General features: G+C 39.7%; 1 protein-coding gene across 1 annotated transcript; it reads left to right on the top strand.

Moving 5' to 3' along the window:
* The first annotated feature begins 877 nt into the window (after positions 1–877).
* Positions 878–2,650, top strand: LOC125546988 (small ribosomal subunit protein eS26-like). Its single transcript, XM_087515673.1, has 6 exons — positions 878–898; positions 1,072–1,185; positions 1,692–1,784; positions 1,891–1,975; positions 2,238–2,371; positions 2,513–2,650. The coding sequence occupies exons 1-6, from the start codon at positions 878–880 to the stop codon at positions 2,648–2,650; spliced, it is 585 nt and encodes a 194-aa protein (XP_087371799.1).
* Positions 2,651–16,227: the final 13,577 nt, after the last annotated feature.

Here is a 16,227-nt window from a genome sequence, read left to right on the forward strand (position 1 = left end):
GTTTCTTACTATGGTATTTACACATAAAATTATGGGTGGCATGTCTATAATTTTTTTCACTGGGTTGAGATGACCACGGTGTTTGTACGTAAGTTATCATGCCTGTCGGGCGTAAATTATCATGATTTTTCGCAGAAGTTAGCAGAATATATCTCAACAACTTTTTTTCTTAGTATCAAAGCTACCACTGTATTTGTACATAAGTTATCAGATCCGAAGTGTGTATGTTACCATGTTATCCATACATGAGTTAGCGAGGATATGCTTTTAAGGTATATTGGACAAGGACTAAAGCTGGTGTGCCATGGTTATTGCGTCAAAAATCCAATGCAATGGCCTTGATTGTTGTGGCTTTCTTTTACTCACATATACTAAAGTACAAAGGAAAAAACTAACGTCAAACTTAACGTAAACATGTGCTTGTCGAGATTGGTGCTGTGGGCTTGATTCCCACTTCTCGCAGAAATTTTTGTCTTCCGGTACGCTGGAGAAAAAAAAACAATCACGAGCTATGCATAGAAAATCCGGATCAATCTCATGAGAAACTGGCGCACGCTAGAATTTCGGATCGAACGTCAATTAGATCGTTCGGATCTATTGTCAAATCACGAACGTTTAGAAATTACAAATTCCAAACTTTAAATTATGATTTTGATTTTTCTTTTCAAAAACATGGCTCCATGAGAGAAAGAAATCAACTCTCCGCTCTTGCAAGGCAAGTAGGGAAAGCCTTCTTCCCTTCTATCTTTGCCGGCGAGCCCGTGGATTTGCCTCCCCTCCGCCTGCCGCTCCGGTGGCCGGTGGCGGGGAGAGTATTCCTCGTGCCTCTGCTTAGATAGGTAGGGTGTTGGTTCTCACAAGGGCGGCGCTCGAACAGATGGCGGCGCTTCTTCTTCAAGTCAGTCTTCCGGGATCCGATCCTTCTCAAGTTCGTTCGTGGGACAGATTAGACGGCGCTCCGACGTAGATTCCTGCCAGCTCCTCAGAGCAGCGAGGTTAGGGTTTCTCTCGTGCGTAAGCAACGGTGCAGGTCGATCCAAGGATTCAATGATGACAACTGTTGGTCCTTAGGGGCACGTGCACGAAGACTTTCCAGCTATCATCAACAAGGTCAAGCGGCTCCGGTATGGGAGCGGCGCCAACGGCGCATCGGCAGCTCATTCTGGCGGCGGCAACGGTTTTTCGGTTGTTCATGGACCTCGATGTAATCTTTATTATGTTTGGGGTAATTTGTATTTCCGGTGAATCTTTATAATAGGTCTGATATTTTTAAAAAGAAAAAGAGATCCACTCTCCAGCACATGCCATTATACCTTGAAGCACTTTTTTTTTGCGGGCTACCTTGAACTTGAAGCACTTCGAACGGGTTGAAGAGTGCCAAAGCGGAGACGCAGTAAATACGCCTTCGATTAGACCAATCAGCTACCCATTCACAACTCGGGCCGTCGATCCACGAACGGACAGCCTGGATGCTATACGGCCGGTCCCTCCACTGATTATAAAAGGACCAGGGCGGCTGGGGCCAAACCCTACAAGGACCCGGAGTCATCGGAGCTCCAAGACGCCGCAGCCGACCTCGAGCCTCCGCCCTAGCGCCGTCGCGATGGTAAGAGCCTCGTCGTCACGTCAACTTCGTTTAGGCTGCTGTCCCATGCAGGTACGTCTAACCATTATCGCTCTGCGTACCACAGACCTTCAAGCGCCGCAACGGCGGCCGCAACAAGCAAGGACGCGGCCACGTCAAGTTCGTCCGCTGCTCCAACTGCGCCAAGTGCGTCCCCAAGGTAAGCTGGATCCTGTATCTCGCTGCATCAATCGATCATGTTGCCCTAGTCCAAAACCCTCTCCTTGTTCACGGACACCCGTATATATCCTTCTTTGGTGGTTCAGGACAAGGCGATCAAGAGGTTCAAGGTGAGGAACATCGTGGAGGCGGCAGGCATGAGAGATATCAAGGACGCCTGCGTCTTTGAAGGTGCGGTTTTAGTTCCTCCTTTGTTTTCTTCTCTCGGCCGGTTCTTAACTGTTCGAGCAGCAATCGCCGATCGCTGATAAACTTGTTGAGAAAATTAAATACAGCACCTCTTATCTGATCCGCTTGTGAGTTACTCCCTCCGTTCCAAATTACTTGTCGTGGTTTTAGTTCAAATTTGAACTAAAACCACGACAAGTAATTTGGAATGGAGGGAGTACAAGTGTCGAACTCGTGATGCGTAATAGAAGTGTTTCCGTTGCAGGTTACGTTCTGCCCAAGCTTTATATCCTGGAGCATTATTGCGTGTCCTGCGCCATCCATCAGCATCAAGTCCGTGTCCGCTCCCGTGAGAACCGGAAGAACCGTGCGCCGCCGGAACGCTTCAGCCGCTTCAAGGTACGCTTCAGACACACGAGTTTCCTTCTGTTCCATTGGCAGTGCTGCTTAATCGGTAGCACTAGTCAAAGAATTGGTAGTCATACTGTACGTACGTATGCAATCGGTACCATGTGGCTGATCTGTAGTTTTATTTTGCAGGAGGCAAGACCTGAGGGCCAAGCTCCTCGTCCTGGTGGTGTCGGCGGGGGTCCTGGTGTTGCTGGCGGTGGTGGTCTGGGTGTTGCTGGCGGTGGTCTCGGCACCGGTGCTCCAGCTCCCAACGTCGCTAGCACCTGACTTAGCTTCCTAGCATGATGCCAGTACGATGATCTAGCTAGGCTTACATGACCGTATGGTTTCATATTCGTTGCTCTAGGCCGAACTATGTGTTGCTCTTCTAGCATTTTCCTCGTAAACTTTAGACTCCAGCTGGTACCGGATGAATTCTCTACTTTTGTTCAGTCTACTAAGTTGAAGATTTTTGTTATATTAACAGGCCAAATGTTGATCTTTTACGTAGGGCCTACCTACTTTTTGAGTATCAGCTTTGAACATGGCACCTGCTATTTACGAATATTTATTGCAGTTTTGGTAAAACACATCTAGATATGCTCTAAGACTGGTCATAGTGAGGAGTAACTTATACTAGTGTCATGCATATGACATTAGTTTAAATTACTATCTTCATAGTGCAAAGTAACATAGTACTAGTGTTATAATTATAGATGACTTTATTTATTAGTTTGTAGACTCATTTTGTATTGGAAAACGCTATGTTACAGTAACATATTATGTTACTACTTCTCATTAACTACTTGCCACATAAGCAAAATTTTCTTGAAGTGCGCTATATTACTAGCTAAGTTACTCCCATTATGACTAGCCTAAGACTAGCCACAATGAAATTAACTTAACTAGTAACATCACACATTTCAATATAAAATTGCTTATGTGGCAGCTAATTAATGAGGAGGGAGGGGTTTGTGGTAATTTAGATAGTTACTGTAACATCACACATTTTAAGGCATTATGAGTCTATAGCCTAATAAATAAACTTTTTCATGATATCATTCACATGTTACTACCCACTATGAAGATAGTAACATAGACTGTAACATCGGCAAGTTATTACTCTATGTTACTCCTCATTGTGAGCAGTATAAAAGTAAGTATGCTAAAGCCTAGTGATATAGCATCTTTCATGTAAGCAAAATTATAGTTGGAGGAGAGAGAAGCAAGCCGGGCTATAGAACACTTTTAATGAGTAAAAGCAGCATGGATGCAGCCCATACGCGAGCGATACAGCAGGCGTTTAATTAGCTCTTCCTACCCAATCATGTGCCTTTCCTTTGTCTCCTCCAGCATGCAAGAATTAGAGCATGGTTAATAGTACAACCAGGAGCTGGTTATATGATTTTGCCACGTCATCTATAGCTAGCTTATAGCCGACAAGTACAATAAGATGCATATAAATTTATACTATTTTTTTGATACATGGTCCATCTTCCTCTCTCACAGAGTGTCTAGGAGCACGTGCTATAGCTAGCTGTTAGTAAGTAGTCCGTTTCTCTTCTCTCTTCGTCAACTCATCAAAAATATAATATTTAAAGTTTTATAGCTTGCCTATGTCATCCTATTGTACTTGCTCTTAAATGGATAGCCAACGATACAACCATTCTATTATATGAGCCTTTTTAAATACCCAAATGCTTAAAAGTGCAGCTGCGCTATACGTCGTCGCGAGCGCACGCGCATGGACTGCACGATGGAACAGATCGGTTCCAGATTTAGAAAACTGCTCATCCACCCATTCTATATATGGAAAGATTCCTCAGGTACAATACGTTGATTTTTCTCCACCTCATCTGACCAACCATCTGAACCCAGGATGGCGTAACATGCATTAACTCGAGCATTAGAAAATTCAAAAAACTATAACTTTTAAACCACATGTCACAATCATGATCTGTTTTAACCATTGGGTTCCTCGTGACGAGCTCTTCAAAACTATATCTCATATGAATATGTTTTAAAGATTTTTTTTCAAAAGCAACTTTGATGCTGGATGAGGCAACTTTAGTGCTAAACATGAGCCACTCTGATGCTAGATGAATTGCACCTTCTGTATAACTGAATTCTTCTAGTAGCCTCCCAATTAGTTGTATGCAATAGTGTAATAGGTGGTTAACATGGTTGCTAAGTTGCATATCGAAAAATAAGTTGTAAATAGTTCAGTTGCCTACCATACTGTTAAAGTTGTTTACCATAGAGTGGAAAGTTGCATAACATGGATTCCAAGTTTTCTACTTCACAAACCAAGTTTATATACGTCGCTGCGAAGTTATGTATGACTTGTCCTCAATTGCGTGCAATACTATGGAGGTTGTCCATCAAAGGACCTAAGTTGACTACAATGTCGAAAAGTTTTTGTGGGATCTAAGTCGTCTATCATGATTCCAATTTTCTAAACTATGTGTGATGGATGGTGTGAGATCCTTGTGCCTTCCTTTTGTGGGGGAGTCTGCCCGCCAACGCTATTGAATGCACGCATGTTGGCTAGCCAGGTCGCGACGAGCTCTTCAAAATTAAACCCCACCTAGATATGTCTTGATTTTTTTCCAAAAGCAACTTTGATACTAGATGAGGCAACTTTAGTGCTAAACATAAGCAACTTCACTCCATTAAAATTAAGTAATCACAAACAATAAGCAACTAAGTAGTAATAGAGATCAACTTTGAAACAGAGGCAGATAACATCAAATCACCTTCATAACCAACTTTCCTTTTACTAGAAGCATCTTTATAGTGCTAAAAATAGACGACTTCACTATATTTTGTGTCCTAATTAATTTTGTCTAACATTCTTCTAACTTCTTTACCGGTGCTTCTAAGGTTTCTATTGTTTGTGCTCCTATGTTGTTTTTTATAAATTGCCTATAAAACTATGAAGTCGCCTGCTGTTAATGCTCTTGTGTCTATTATTGCTAGTTATGGTAGGCAACTTGGTGGTGAATTTAGGCAACTTCAGAGTGTTTGCAGGCAACTTAGAAAAACAATGATAAAAAACTTCAAAATATTATAAGCAACTATTTTATAAAGTTAAGCAACTGAGCAGCAATGATAGGCAACTAATTACCAATAGCAGGCAATTGGCATCAATGGTAGGCAATATATAATACTTATAGGAAACCTATATCAACCATAGACAACTGACCATCAAGAAAAGACAACTGCAGCCATAATAAACAAGTTGGGATAGTATTAGCAAAATTCACAGGTACACATAGTGCAGTGAAGTTTATTTGTATGTAGCACTAAAGGTGCCTTGTGTTTTGTGTGATTTTTCTCATTTTTATGTGAACCAACTTATTGGCAATCCTACTAGGCCAAAAGGAAGAAGTTGCTTCCCTATAGCACTATACTTGCCTCAAATAGCACTCAAAGTTGCCCTCAAAAAAAGTTCGACGAAACCTACTCAAATGGGATCTAGTTTTGAAGAACTCATCGTGAGAAACCCAACGGTGAAAACGCAACGGATTTTGACACTTGAATCAAAAGTTACGACTTTTAACATGTTTTGAGCCGCACATAAATGCATGTGGGACAAGATCTAGGCTGATTTCTTTGTTAAAACGTAGCATGGTCACGTGGGCATGGGAGAGGTAGTGGCAGTGGCAGGGACCAAGATGTTTCCTTTTCTAAAAGCGTGTATGGATGGACCGATTGCATTTTCCATATAAAGTAAGAGCGCTGGATCTTGTGAACAAGCGCCTAGGCGCTCGCTAGCCACATCCAACTTTTAAATATGGGCCATAGATGACATGGCATTGCTATAGAGCCAGTAACATCTTTACTATTGACCATGCTCTATAAGTATTGCACATATAAGTCCTACCCCATTGATTTTACACGAAGATTCACGCAAACATTTTTTGTCTTTTTCATTAGTTTGATTGAGTCATCTGGATGTGCAATAATAAGGGCACATCTATATACCGTGGACAGACCCTATTTATTGTTATTTGGCCGTACAAACACAAGCGCTCATATACACGCGCATACACTCATCCCTATGAACACACACACGCACACCTTACCCCTATGAGCATCTCTGAAAGACCGAGCTGTCTTTCAGATGTCATCGATATAGACCATAATCTGCATCCGCTCCTGGACTACCTCCCAAGCTCCACACCGGTGTTGGAGCAAACACCATCGCAACAACGGAGCCCGAGGACACAGGTCCTCCACGAGGATGATGCTGCCGCCACACCATCCTTGTTTGAACAGACTGATTTCCAAATCCATCCCCAACCATAGGATTGATTGCCTCGTTGGGGCCAGATCTGAACCTTCTTTATTCAGCGTCGCCATCGCCTCCTTATAAGTGAAGACGATGAACGTCCGAAAAACCAAAGCTACTATAGCCTAACCTAAAGCTACACGATTCACACACGTAGATCCAGCGACCCTCCTCACCACCGATGACCAAGGTCGCCGACGGAGGGGAACCGCCAGAGGAACGAGGCGGTGGGACTCTCCTGGCGGCTAGGGTTTCTAGTCGCCAGCCCGAGAGGAAAAGAAAGACCAAATTGCGTACCAATCCCTTCGAGTGAAGCCATTGGAAATCTCATACAACTCAGTCAATTTCTTCAGTGACAGAGACGAAGTTCTTCTGGTCTCTAAGGAATTTTTTCTGACTGGGGAGTTAGGAATTCGCCAGTGTGGATTGCCTACACAGTGAGGAACATAATAGCCCTGAGGAATTTGATACTCAAAATTCCGATCGTTGTTGTGCTATGCGCCAGCTGTTCCAAAATATCTACCCACCTAACGGTCATATCATTGAAGGGCATTTATGTCTTATCATGTCGGGCTGCTCCCTAGACTATAAATAGCCGCCCCCTACAACCACTAGCTGGTTGGGTGCTCCAAAAGAAACTGACACTTGTCATTTAAGAGCATCTCATCCTCCGAGGACTTTGAGTGAAAATCATCAAGTGAGGAAAACTCAAACCCAAACACCTACAAACCCAAAGTGATTGAGCATCACTGAAGAGATTGATACTGCGTGGATCCGACGCGTGTTACCTTTGAAGACTGTGCATCTTCCAGACGGTTAGGTGTCATGGTCTAGAGTATCCAAGAGGAAATTGTGAATCGCCGAGTGACCGAGTCTGTGAAGGTTTGGAAGTCACCTGAAGACTTACCACGAGTGATTGGGCGAGGTCTGTGTGACCTTAACTCAAGGGGAATATGGTGAGGACTAAGTGTTCTGAGCTGCGTGTTCAAGACTGGGTGTCCGGGACTGTGTGTCATCAGGTTTAAATACCTAGCCGCCCTAACCAGACGTACAACTATCACAACAGTTGGAACTAGTCTACCAAATCATTGTCTTTACTGAGCTAATTGATTCCATTTCATCAACCCTTCCATTTCCTCATTTCTGTGTTGTGTGCTTGTTCATATCTGTTTGAAGACTTTGACTGAAGACTTTTTCTATTTTCTCAGCTCAAATTTCTTCAGTCTATTTGTCTTCATTCTGTTTATCCTGTGTTTACGCTTTTTGTACTCTGTGCTTGTTTTCATTTCATCATGAAGACCATGTTGATGCTCTGTTACGTTTACTTCTGAGTACTTATTCCGCTCCAAGTAGTTTTTCTCTTAGGAATTTCCTCACCCTGAAATTCCTTAGTGAAAAATTCATAAAAATCGCCTATTCACCCCCCCTCTAGTCGACTTAACGCACTTTCAACTATGCTCTCCAGTTTTAAGGAGTCCACATTCAATTGAGGTCTCCCATTGATATTGGGTCACCCGATTTTGACTGGGTCAACAATTTCTCAAAGATCTCTTATTCAATTCTTGTATACAATACACTATGCTTCCTAACCACATTTAATTGAGGTCTCCAGTTGGAATTGGGTCACTCTATTTTGACCGGGTCAACAATTTATCAAAGCTCTCTCATTCAATTCTTGTATACTATACACTATGTTTCCTAATTTTTAAGGCCTCACAATTAATTGAGATATTTAATTTTGGATTTGCTTTACAATTTAGACCATGTCAATGATTTTTCAGATCAACCATCAATAATCGGCCTATAAATATGTGTTTTCACTCGTCACTCAACATTTGCTCTTGTTGTTTTTTTATCTATTTTCCTCATGGCTTGTGCCCATGAATGAGGGGATGGTTCCTTACATTGTTTTTTCCAACTTCTGTTTTAGTTACCATGCACTGCAAAATTTGGCTAGATTCTAGTTTTTGGTGATCTAAGTTATCCATGCAATCCAAATTTTTGTCCACTTAGTATGGCAGCATGTCAGCTCATCACCAGGTGCACCTACTGTGGAAGCTTGTCTGCCCGGTACTGTTCTTTCTTGGATTGTCAAGGTGTTGTGCATTTTACTCTGACTCTTACCCATGCAATCCAAATCTAGTCAAGTATCTTTGAAGATGAACACTAAAGGAACTGGGGATCACTTTGTATTTGACGATCAGAGAAAGGAGAGAAGAGGGGCAAAGCGATGGATGGTTCACGTGGACTATCGGTACCGGCAGATGGGGAGAGAGGAGAGGCGAAGCGATGCAAAAATAGTAATTCTAATGGCAAGGGTATGTAACGGTGGAAGATCCACAACTCATTTGGACGCTGAGATTGGTGCACCCATTTAGAGTATAAGCCAGCCAATAATTTTCACATTTGAATACGTGAGAATATAAACATGTTGTGGATCCCTCATTTCCATGCAACTTTTGTGGGTGGAGTCCGTGGCATTAAAAGCTCCACAAGTTTCTCTCCCACACAAAAAAGCTACTATTAAATTTCATAGCCAAAATTTTGGAGATTGATATCTCTTAAAGATAAATCCGATCGGTGCTATTTTTATATATTTGAATTACTCGCACCAAGACCTTTAAAATAATTAGCAATGTGCCCGTGCGTTGCAATGGATCCAAAGTAGAATAATGCATATTCACAAATTTGAAAAAACAGTCAAGTTTTGATATACATATATCACTAAAAATATATTATGTTTCACTCAAAATATATTCCTTGGGCTATTTTGATGAGGTAAGGGAGGAATGTGATTGGTTTTAAGATACTAAGGAGTTTTCTATAAATTGGAACAGAGAAAGTGGGATATTGCTGCAAAAAGGCCACAACTTACATCACAGTCGTTAGGTGCAGATCTAATGGTTAGAAATGACGGATGACAGACACACCATCATCACCAACCGAATCTTTTATAGGAGTAGAGACACCAATATTGGATACATTTCAACTAGATTTTATTTTAGTGATTTTAAATAACATATTTCAATCATCTAAAAAATATTATTTCACTCAATTCAAAACAATAATTAACTAACTTAAAAAAATCGCCCATTTCAAAAAAAAAATGATTTCATCGTTCAAAATAATAGATTTGATGCGTTTACAATAAATAAATTTCACTCATTTTTCAATACCGAATTTACTATAAAAAACTGATTTCACTCATTTTAAATGATTGATCACTTTTGAACCAAATTTCCAAATTAGAAAATATTCATATATTTGAAGTAGGGGCGATAAGACCTATAAAACCAGAAATATCCTAAATATATTTTGAATAGTTTAAATTCTAGAGTTTTCATAATTCAATTCTAGTTATATTTCACAAAACCAGTTTCACACATTGAAACAATCAACTTCACATAATTAAAATAACACGTTTCACATATTTCAAATTTGATTTAAATTATTTCACTTGACTGCAAAAACTATTTCACTTATTCCAAAATTAAAGAAAAAAACAAATTCCACTCGTTTCAATTTTTAAAAAATATTTCAGAAAAATAATTAACTCGTTAACAAATAATAATTTCAGTCATTTCAAAAAACCAAATTCCATTTCAATCCGAAAGAGATATATGAGTTATCTAAAAAAATGATGTCGTAATAATCGTCTTGTGTCGAATATTGGTGATGTAATTGTTAGAGTTGTGTCGAATATTGTGTACAAGGTAGGTTACAGTTGGACTTGGTGTTGTAGTGTGGGTATGACACGTATAGTGTCGGAGTTGGACACGTTATACCCTTGGCCTCTTATATATGAGGAGGCACCCCACGACGTAACATATGCCAACATAATAGCACAGACGCACAAGGGGTAGCCGGCGACGTGTGTCGGCATCCGGGCGACCGGTGTGGCAAGAGACTTCTTTCTGCACATGTGTATATATAATGATGTGAGCAGCGTGAGATTTATTTGCATGCCAAATTACTGACGCCATACCTTTCCACGTCCAGAGAAGATGAAGAACCCTCATTTTAGACTCCTTGGTGTGTAGGAAATTCTCCTATCAAAAGGGCATTGGTAGACGCAAAGGAGCACGGGCGGCCTCACCGGATCTGGGTGTCATTTACACCGGTGGTGCAGAATTTACCGACGGATCGGACAGACGCGCTGTTGCAGCGGGATGATTCACCTGACATGGCCGACTACATAGGCGACGGTGGGAAGCTCATGGCCGAGCCAAAAGGGACGGAGGGGAGCCTGGCCAAGGCGGTGTAGGCCCAATATTTCAACACTATCAGCCGACGTGGGCTCGCGCGCGGGGCTCGTGCCGATTCTCCAAGCTCCAATGGGTTCATTACCGTCCACAAAGCTAGGAGAGGAAGAACAAAAAACTAAGAGAGAACCTAGCTTGGGAAAAGTGAAAGGGGAGAAGAACAGAAAAGGGAGAAAGAAGTGAAGTTACATGAGGAACAAGAGAGTGGCTGCCAACACAATTATTGGTGCACCATACCAGTGGTGTGCAGAGAAGGCAGAAGTTATCAATGGCATGCCGGTTAGATATCACGCCAGCACTAGTGATACTATTAATGGCGTGCCACATATCTCACACGCCACCACTAACTTATGTCTGATCAAGATACTTGGTCCAACAAACTTATGGCATGTGAGAATGCAAGCACACCACCACTAACCTATTACTTTTGGTGTACGAAATATGTCCACGCTGCCGCTACTTCCGAATTAAACTGGGCATGCCACTAATTAAAATTGCATTTAAGCATCTCTGCACTAGTGAGTGCTACTTTGATGAACTAGTGTATACTAGTATGTATGCACGTGCGATGCACATCAACATAAGTGTTTTTGGTGAAAAAAAGCATTAGGCTACGCTGCAAAAAAGGGAATGCAAAATAATATGCTCTATGTATGAATGCATTGAGGAATATTATTGTTGTAAAAAGGAAATATTAGAAAAGGGAAATTCCTATTGATTGGTGATAGAATTGTAAAAAACAAAGGAAAATAACCAGCGGGATCAGATTCATTAATTGTTTAATTTAGATTTATTTCTCTCTCTCTTGTTCTCTTTCTACACCCATATCAAGCCACTCGGCACGTCCTTGCTATCCGCAGCATGGCCCGAGCGGCATGCACTTTTTAAAGCGCGATGGTTCTAGAATACATTGGAAGCAGCTGATGGGTACTGTTCATGCGAATCCCATTGCTTTCAACCACTTGATTTAGGATATCAACGATCAGGATTGATGCTCTCGACCCATTCAAAACTCATACACTATATAGTGGTATAGATTAAAAGGAAATAGTAGTGTTGCTCCCTTTCTCTTTTTCTCTCTTTTACAGTTTCGTGCAAGTTGAGCATGCAATATTGACTGGCCGTGTTCTGAAGTACTTGCGCTCCCTCCCGGAACAAGGTGACTTCTCTCCTTGTCCGGAGGAACTACCACAAGATGATGCCTATTGGGGCTTGGTACCTATGGTGGGAGAGGTGCAGATTTGTTCATGTTGAGAACATGTATTACATGTTTGGCTACCTGCATTAAGCTCAACAGACTCTGGGATAAGTTTGGACTATTTGGTTGGCTGGCTCGTACCAATAAGCCGCACCACATGAACTTAAAGCGCGCCTCAACCAGGCTCATCAGGAACACCCGATTTTACCATTTTTCCAAATGTAGCCTCACGTTAGTGCAATTTATACTATAGGGACGATGCGAGTTGAGGTATATGTAGGCGACCAAATGACATGCAAAATGTGGCCCAGAGCATGTATACCCTCAAGCAGGCTCAACTGGATCACATATGCAAGCACTCAAAAATCCATGCTAGTAACCAAACAGGCCCTTAGGGTTTCCATCATATAACCTTTCCATACATGCACTGACGCCAAAATATATGGTGTCTTCTTCCTTGAAGGCGACCATGAAGAGATGAGGATGGGCTAAACAGCCGAGAGGTTACGTGAAACTTAACGGTGATGCAACTTTTGGTCAAGATCTCATATAAGGTTCATTGACTACAGCGTTGAGAATTATGTGTGGCATGTTCAATACTATGGAGAACTAGATGATCGACAGGTGTGGAAAGGCCCTCATAATTGAAGCATCGACGCTATGTTTTGATTGTTCTCTAGTGCAATCTACTGGATGCCATAAATTAGTGATCAATTCGGATAAACTGGGTTTGCAAAAAATGGATAATTTGGAGGTCACTCAAACCATGATGATAGGTTGGTGGGGGTAGTAGAAAAAACACGATCATTGATGGTTGTGATCCCCTGGCTTTTGAGTTTCTCCATCCTCTATTTGAACATTGCAATAGAGGAGCAAATACGGTAGCACGTGAGATTGATAGGTTGACGTAGAGATTGTTGTGTAACAGAGTCATCATATCACTCACCTGATTAATGAGGTAACCATGTTTACAATCTAGTAAAAGTAAACCAGTATAACTAATAAAGAGGGGTGTTGTGTCTTCAAGAGTCCAAAACAAAGGGAAAAGTAAATGGGCGCGCATATGGATTAGGTGCCTGAAAAATTTATCTATTTTGGTCACTTTTTCCCTCAACCATTGGATTCACATCCAAGGAACAACATACAAACTACTTATTCTGATTTCACTTAAAACTAAAGTTTTTCAGTCATTTTCAATACCCAGCGCATCAAAGCCCAATAGAGAGAAATTAGTACAAGTATTAGACATTATTTGTCGCGAGGGCATCTCGCTTATAGTGAGACCTATCATACCCTCGCGTGAAGATTTTCCTCTTCGCGTTTTAACTGGGCCAACCCAATTCTTCTCCTATCCATCTCGCTCGCGTGCTACGGTCGGTACAGTTGCTCGCTCGCCTTGCTACATGCACGGACGGTTCGGTCTTGTTTGCTTTTAGCTTCTTTTTCGTTTATTTTCTTTCTGTTTTTATCGTTTTCTTCGGGTTTTTTGTTTTCTTTACTTTTTGTTTTCTGTACTTTTTCAACGATTTTCATTGTTTCTTTCTTAGTTTTCTCACGTTTTTTCCTGTTTTCTCCGGTTTCTTTGTTTCTTTTCTCGGGTTTCACTGGATTTGTTTTCCTTGTTCTTTGTTTTTCTTTGGTATCTTTTTTCTTTATCTCCTTATACTTTGATTTTTTTGTTTTTCTATTTTCTCTAATTTTCTTTTCCTTTTTCCTTTTGTTCTGTTTCTTTCTTTTTCGGATTTCATTGGTTTTCTTCGTTTTTCTTTGTTTGTTTTGTTATTTTCATCCATTTTTTTTCTCTTTTGATATAGAATTGGAACATACTTTTATACAAATGTAACATTACATTTGAATACAACAAACATTTTCTATGTATACATTGAACATTTATTCAAATGCATGATTCACATTTTTTTCAAACATATATTTTTATGTTAATATTTTCTCTCAAACATTTTGCGTTCCTTGTATACACCAGGAACAATTATTATACACACATTTAATATTTTCTAAGTACATGATTAACATTTTAAATATATTTTTCATGCCTACTTTTTCAAACACATTGAACAATTTTCATATACATAAGGAGCATTTTTATATACAAGTTTAACATTTTTTAACACAAGATCAACATTTTCTCATACACATTTGTATTCTATTTGCATACATTTTGCGCGCTCTGTAGGGCGAGCGCAAGCTGCCGTTGCTGGGCCTGGCGCATGATGTGTGCACTGTAGTAGGGTCAGCGCGCAAGCACTTCTTCCAGCTTGCATGAAGCGATATATAGGCGCGCCCATTATTTGTGCCCAGCAGGTCCATCAAATAACGATGTGCCCAGCCGGTCAAATCCCATTAAATAACTGCATGGTAGATGTTAGTACGTACTATTAGTATACTAGACAAACTAATGGCTAGAACAGGTTGTTTGTTTTGCTTTGACATGTATATTTGCTTTCACACATATACACCGTAACTATAAAGATAAATGGAGGAAAAAAAGAAGAATAGAAACCCTCACTAGGATTGTACTTCCTCCGTCTCAAAATAAGTGACTCAACTTTGTACTAACTTTAGTACAAAGTCAGTACAAATTTAAGTCACTTATTTTGGGACGGAGGGAGTATTTAGCAACCATCACGCTAAACGTTATTATAATTATAATCAACCAATAAATGATATTGGTTATATGAAATTTCAAATACATTTTACGTCATGCGCAATAAGCTGGGTAATTAAGATCAACATAATGACCCGGTTATATGTAATTCTAGCAAATTTAATTATTGAATTAAAATTGAAGCACCATACACATTTAGACAAGGAAAAAATGTCCATTCAAAATAGTGAACTAAACAATCAAGAAATAAACAAGAGATAAAAATCAATTTCAAAATCAACAAAAGGCAAAAAAACACAGTGTAAGGAACAAACCCACGGAGTCATCTTACCCAAATGAATCAATGCAAAAAAAACATAAATAAAGAATAAAAATAAATCTAAGGAAGAAGAATTCAAGAGATGGTGTTCAGAAAATATAAACGGGCGACTATCCATCAGACGCCTGAAACTTGGTGGCGTTCAATCAGACTGACCATTAGATTGAAAATCAATGACCATCTCATCTTCTTCCCTTTTTTTCGCGTGAAAAAAAAGTAAAAAAAAGTTTCCTAAGAATGAACGGATCAGTGGCATTGGTATTACCCTAAATAAGAAAGGAAATAAAAAACAAACATGACAAAAACTTGCACACAATTAGCAAAGAAATTACACTTTTTATAAAATGCAAAGAGTAAGCATATAATAGTGCAATTTTTGAACTCTAGTATAATTTACACACATATTTGTTTTATAGTTTTTACATGTATACTTACACACACAATCAAAAAAATAATATTTTCTAAGAAAACATGAATTAGTGGCATTGCTATTACCATTAAAAAAATAAAAACAAACAATGACAAAAACATGCACATAAAATTACACTCTTTATAACATGAAAAATAATATTGCATGGAATGATGAATGACAAGAGTGTTTTAACAATAAAAGAAACAATAATAAATTTTAAAACGATAATGTTAGACAACTGAGCCTGACGTGAAGAACCATAAAGACTTATTTTCAAGTTCTTTTCCTATATGCAAGAATTAGAATATAACGCTAAACTGCAAACAATTATGCTAAACTTGCACTATTTGGTAATCCACAAGGACATGTGAACTAGTGCAACTTTAATAATAATTATGTTCAAGTAGATTGATTATAAAAATGCATTTCATTTTAAATTCATCACACAAAGTGAAGTCGTGCCACACAATTGCATCATTAAATACGATGTTAGATACACATATATAAGAAAGGATCTGATAGTTAAAAAACTGACTAAGCATGAATAACAAAGGCATAAGACTACATGAAAAAAAAACACCAAAGACAAAGACAAAATTTAAAAGATAAAAAAAATCTTATTTGGAGGAATGATAAATTAAGGGATTGGTTTACACTAAAAGAAGAAAGAAAATGAAGAAAACCCAAAGCAAACGATGACCAAAATTTGTAACAGATTTTGTAGAACTTGCATTGTTCCATAATATGCAATAATAAG

This window comes from Triticum urartu, chromosome 3A (genome assembly GCF_056163025.1).
Source record: "Triticum urartu cultivar PI428250 chromosome 3A, HENAU_Tu73, whole genome shotgun sequence".
Lineage (NCBI taxonomy): Eukaryota > Viridiplantae > Streptophyta > Magnoliopsida > Poales > Poaceae > Triticum > Triticum urartu.

Coding starts and splice junctions, on each gene's coding strand:
- LOC125546988 (XM_087515673.1), top strand. CDS start 878: ATGGCGGCGCTTCTTCTTCAA. Junction 1,186..1,691: donor GCGGCGGCAACGGTTTTTCG/GTTGTTCATGGA, acceptor TGCGTACCACAG/ACCTTCAAGCGCCGCAACGG. Junction 1,785..1,890: donor GCGCCAAGTGCGTCCCCAAG/GTAAGCTGGATC, acceptor TTGGTGGTTCAG/GACAAGGCGATCAAGAGGTT.